The sequence below is a fragment of the Myotis davidii genome, unplaced genomic scaffold (genome assembly GCF_000327345.1).
Source record: "Myotis davidii unplaced genomic scaffold, ASM32734v1 scaffold26, whole genome shotgun sequence".
NCBI classification, from domain to species: domain Eukaryota; kingdom Metazoa; phylum Chordata; class Mammalia; order Chiroptera; family Vespertilionidae; genus Myotis; species Myotis davidii.
This window is the reverse complement of record NW_006299245.1, coordinates 3905945-3910264: the sequence shown is the minus strand read 5'-3', so window position 1 is coordinate 3910264 and position 4320 is coordinate 3905945. Positions and strand designations below refer to the sequence as shown.

Sequence of the window (4320 nt, the reverse complement as noted above, 5' to 3'; positions counted from 1 at the left end):
AGTGGGATTACCTCATCCTACTTTGGGGGACAGAAACAGTCTAGAAGGCAGATTACCTCTACAGTACTAACCAGGGAATTGCAGATTGACTGAAGTTCACATTTTTGAGGGAGGCTGACGTTGCAATTATGTCTTGATTTGTTGAGGCGGTCTTAGCACAGGTGACTCCACTCTGAACCTTTTCTTTAACAGCCCCAACCTCCATGGGATAAGAACCTCCATGGGATAAGAACCATGATTTAAACTTATTCTATTTATTTACATGTCAAATAAACCAAGAAAGCTTGCTATTGTTAATGACATGGTTTTAAAGGAAAAGAAAAAGATTATTCTCCCTATTCTCCCTAAAAAAATAATTAAAACTGCTTTGAAATTAAGAGCTTGACTCTCAAACCAGATGTTGTTTGCTTTTCTTTTAAGGTTTTAGCATTTAATTGAAATCACAAAAGAACTTCATTAAGCCCTTGATACTTGAGTTCTAACTGAAAGGTTAAGCTTCCCTGCAGAGAAGCATAGCAGTTAATTGCCTGCCTACTAAATAAAAAAAATAAAAAAATAGCCATTTTTTTAAAAAGTACAGTCAAACCTTGGTTTTCCATTTTGAACCATTCACTTCTCAACTAGACAACCCTTTCATGCTGATACCTGTATGATGTCTCAAACTGCAAAGGTGACAAAGGAGTGAATGTGTGTGTATCAGTCAGTTTACTGCTAAACATCATGTTGTTAGCATCTCAGGAAATAGTGCGGGGAATATTCTCGTGTTTTTTGCTTTTATTGCTGCTTATTATTACTAAATTTTCATTTTTTACTGTACATTTCATGTCCTTTTTGTCGTTAAAGTGTTTATTTATAGATTAAAGAGTACATTAGACATGTACAGTATCTAAGAAAGGTTAAAACAGGGAATCATTTGGGGGTCTGGAATGGATTAATTCAATTTACTTAATTTCTAATGGGAAAAAATGATTCGGTTTTCGAACAGCGTCTGGAACAAATTAAGTTTGAGAACCGAGGTTGCACTGTAAATGTTTCTGTTTCTATTTCCTTCCATTTTTTAATTTAATTTCTTCCCAATTCAATTTCAAGCAAAATAGGGAACTGAGGAGGGAAAAGTTAGTCAATACTAGAAAACTTGACAGCTTTCTCAGGGCAAATATCCAAATCTGTAATTCCTTGCTTAAGTGTCTAAGAAGCAGGAACTGGCCTACACCGTGGCGGAGGTTTGCAAACCCTGGCCACGTGGAGTCTGCATACTTAAAGCCAAAGCAAGCGAGTTTATTGTGAGTGAGTGGGGATGGGGCAATAGGTAGAAGGCACTTTCTCAAGATGTTCCAGTTTACCCAATGCCTCCGATGAACACTCTAGCAGAAAACTGTTCGGATCACTTTAAGAGTATGGGATCCCAAAGTGCTTATTTGACCTTCCAACAACATTGCATTTGAAACAAATCCTAAGCCCTGAAGCAAAGGCCTTAATTGGCCTCAGGGCAAAACTTATAATAACCACTTTCTGTTTTGACTCTTCTATTCTATTACACCACAAAAAGGAAAAGGTGAATATGATTCATTGTTTAAGAATTTGAGTTCCGAGCACACTACAGAGAAGGGTTCTTTTCCATCGTCAACTCAGGAAAATAATATTAACACTGGGAAGGATTTCCCCTCTATAGTCTAGTTAGTATCTAGCTCTATAGCCAGCTGTGATATATTTACAAATACACATTATGTATAGGAGGCAATGTGTAGGATTAGAGTTGGAGCAGAAATTAGGAATGAATAAAAATAAATTAATTCTAAAGATGCATAATCTTTCCAAGGCAAAACTATCCTTCTACACCTCCTTTGAAATCATGAAAATAAGTAAAGAAATCTGAGAAATCAGTGACTGAAACCCAGGTTAGTAGGGGAAGGTCAGAAAGGACACTTCCACTTACTGAAGATCAAAAAGTTACTTACGTTAAATTCTCTTTGAAAAGGAACAAATTTGCCTTTTAAATGGTAAAATAGGACCAAGCAAGAGATGACTCAGAAATCCAATGCTTGAGCACCAACAATCACTTACTTTGTAAATGGTAGGTAGGATCTGTTTCATTTTCAGCCTGTGAAAGACGAAGACATCGTAAACTGCTGAGACTGCCAGAACAGTCACTCCTTGTTCCTTCCACAGCATGCTGCATCCCGCACACAGCCCTGTCCCCAGGAACCAGCCCCACGTCCTGGCTGAGTAGCCTCTGGTAGAGCAGTGTTTAATGTAGCAGAGCAAGGAGAGGAGAAAGAAGAGACTGGCCCCGACATCGGCTCGACCCACGATTCCTGCCACGGCCTCCGTGTGGATGGGGTGAGAGGCGAACATCAAGCCCGCCATGAAGGTCCAGTATCCGTCCCCAAGGAGTATCTTGGAGAAGCTCGTGAAGAGACCAGTGACTGCCGCATGCAGTAGGATATTGACAAGATGGTAGCTCCAGGGATTCAGCCCTCCGATGGCATGGTTCAGGCGAAAAGAAAGCGTGCAGAGTGGCCGGTAGGACTTGTGGCTGCCACTGTGGGTTAGAAGAGTCCCCCAGAAATCATTGTAGAAAATGTGCGTCCATGGCGTTTCTGGGAGAAGGTCCTGATTAGTCTTGATAGCACGGCTGAAAAACAAAATGTTAAAAAAATCAAATGAAAACTACAGGGAAAAAATATTAGATCATATTGGTAAGATATGATCTTCCTCCCTAGCTTTTTTGTCATGAGACTTTATGCTGGGGTTCCAGGAATGCATAATTAATGCAAATGAACTTTACTTGTAGATTGAATTGAGATCCTCCCCTTATTTCTTACTAGCACCACAATTAGAATTGTATTTCTTTGCCTCAAAAGCTTTCTTCCTTGTTTGAATGCAAGTATGTTTGAAGAATAAATGCAGAGGTTCTATCATTGATTTAAGCCTTATGCAGAGGTTGCTAAACAAGTGCCCTAAAAATCACTTGGCATACTGACTAAAAATGCAGAGTCTAGGCCCCAGGTTGATGTGAAACCTGAGAATATGCATTCTTTAAAAGCACAGCCCCAGCTGATACTGGTGCAGGAGATACACTAAGAGCAAGAACTAGCCCCCAAGAGAAATAAATTTTAAATAGACTATTTGTGCCTGGAGCAATGCCTCTCAAACATACACATCATCTGGGATTCTTGTTAACAGGCAGGTTCCACATTTCTAACAAATCCCCAAGTAAAACTGACTCTGCTGGTCTGTGGACCCCACTTTGAGTAGCAAGGACCTCTACCAGTGATGGCGAACCTTTTGAGCTCGGCGTGTCAGCATTTTGAAAAACCCTAATTTAACTCTGGTGCTGCATCACAAATAGAAATATTTTGATATTTACAACCATAGTAAAACAAAGACTTATATATATTTTTGATATTTATTTTATATGTTTAAATGCCATTTAACAAAGAAAAATCAACCAAAAAAAATGAGTTCGCGTGTCACCTCTGACACGCATGTCATAGTTTCACCATCACTGAGTCCTATACAGCTGGAGAGATGAGTAAGAATGGCTTTCCATCTATCCAAATATTGCCCCTCTTCCTACACTCCAATAAACTTCAGCCTTTACCCCTTCTGAGCTCGCACAAGACTTAGTGTCATCTACACCAGATGCCACAAGGATGCACTTCCTTGTCTCTTGCTTTTGAGGACTGGTAACTCAAGGAGGAATAACTTAGTGTTCGCTGAGCACTTCCTATCAGCCAAGCCTCTGCTGGTCTCCTTGGCTGTATCTTCTTGGTTAATTCTTGGAATAACTGATGAGATAGATATTATGTTATGTGCATCTCTCAAGTGAGCAAATTGTGATCGAGAAGGGTAAATCAATAAAGAATCCAAATTCACAGCAATCAGAAATAACAAGGTCAAGTTTCATGGCCCATGCTCTTTCCAGTATGATGGGATCCTCAAAATATGATCCACAAACCACAAGGAGTATGTGAGAAAATACACAAACCTTGTAAACCTCTGAATGGCTATATTGGTTTTAGCATATAATTGAAATAAATTTTAATTATCACATCAAAGCTGGATTTCATAGATATCTACTCAAAATTAAGCTGTTAAACATTAACAAGTCAATGTAAACATAGACATGAAGGAATCAACAGTGGATAAGGTACAATTGTGGAAGGCAGCACATAAATAACTCAGTTTGGAGGGTTGGAGGATTCCTGTTCTATGGCATTATACCTGCCAGAGAATAGGATGGCATCTGGAGTCTTTTGTATCTCCAGTGCAGCTATCTCAGTACTTACAGAACACAAGAGAGGGACGAGTCAGAAA

The 4320-nt window shown here is 39.4% G+C and overlaps 1 protein-coding gene across 1 annotated transcript in view; it reads right to left on the bottom strand.

The window, feature by feature from the left end:
* TMTC2 (transmembrane and tetratricopeptide repeat containing 2) overlaps window positions 1-4320 on the bottom strand; it is a 397072-nt gene that overhangs the window by 235270 nt on the left and 157482 nt on the right. The window contains exon 2 of the mRNA XM_006774726.2: window positions 2065-2635. Coding sequence (XP_006774789.1) covers window positions 2065-2635 — 571 coding nt within the window. The remainder of the gene's footprint in view (window positions 1-2064; window positions 2636-4320) is intronic.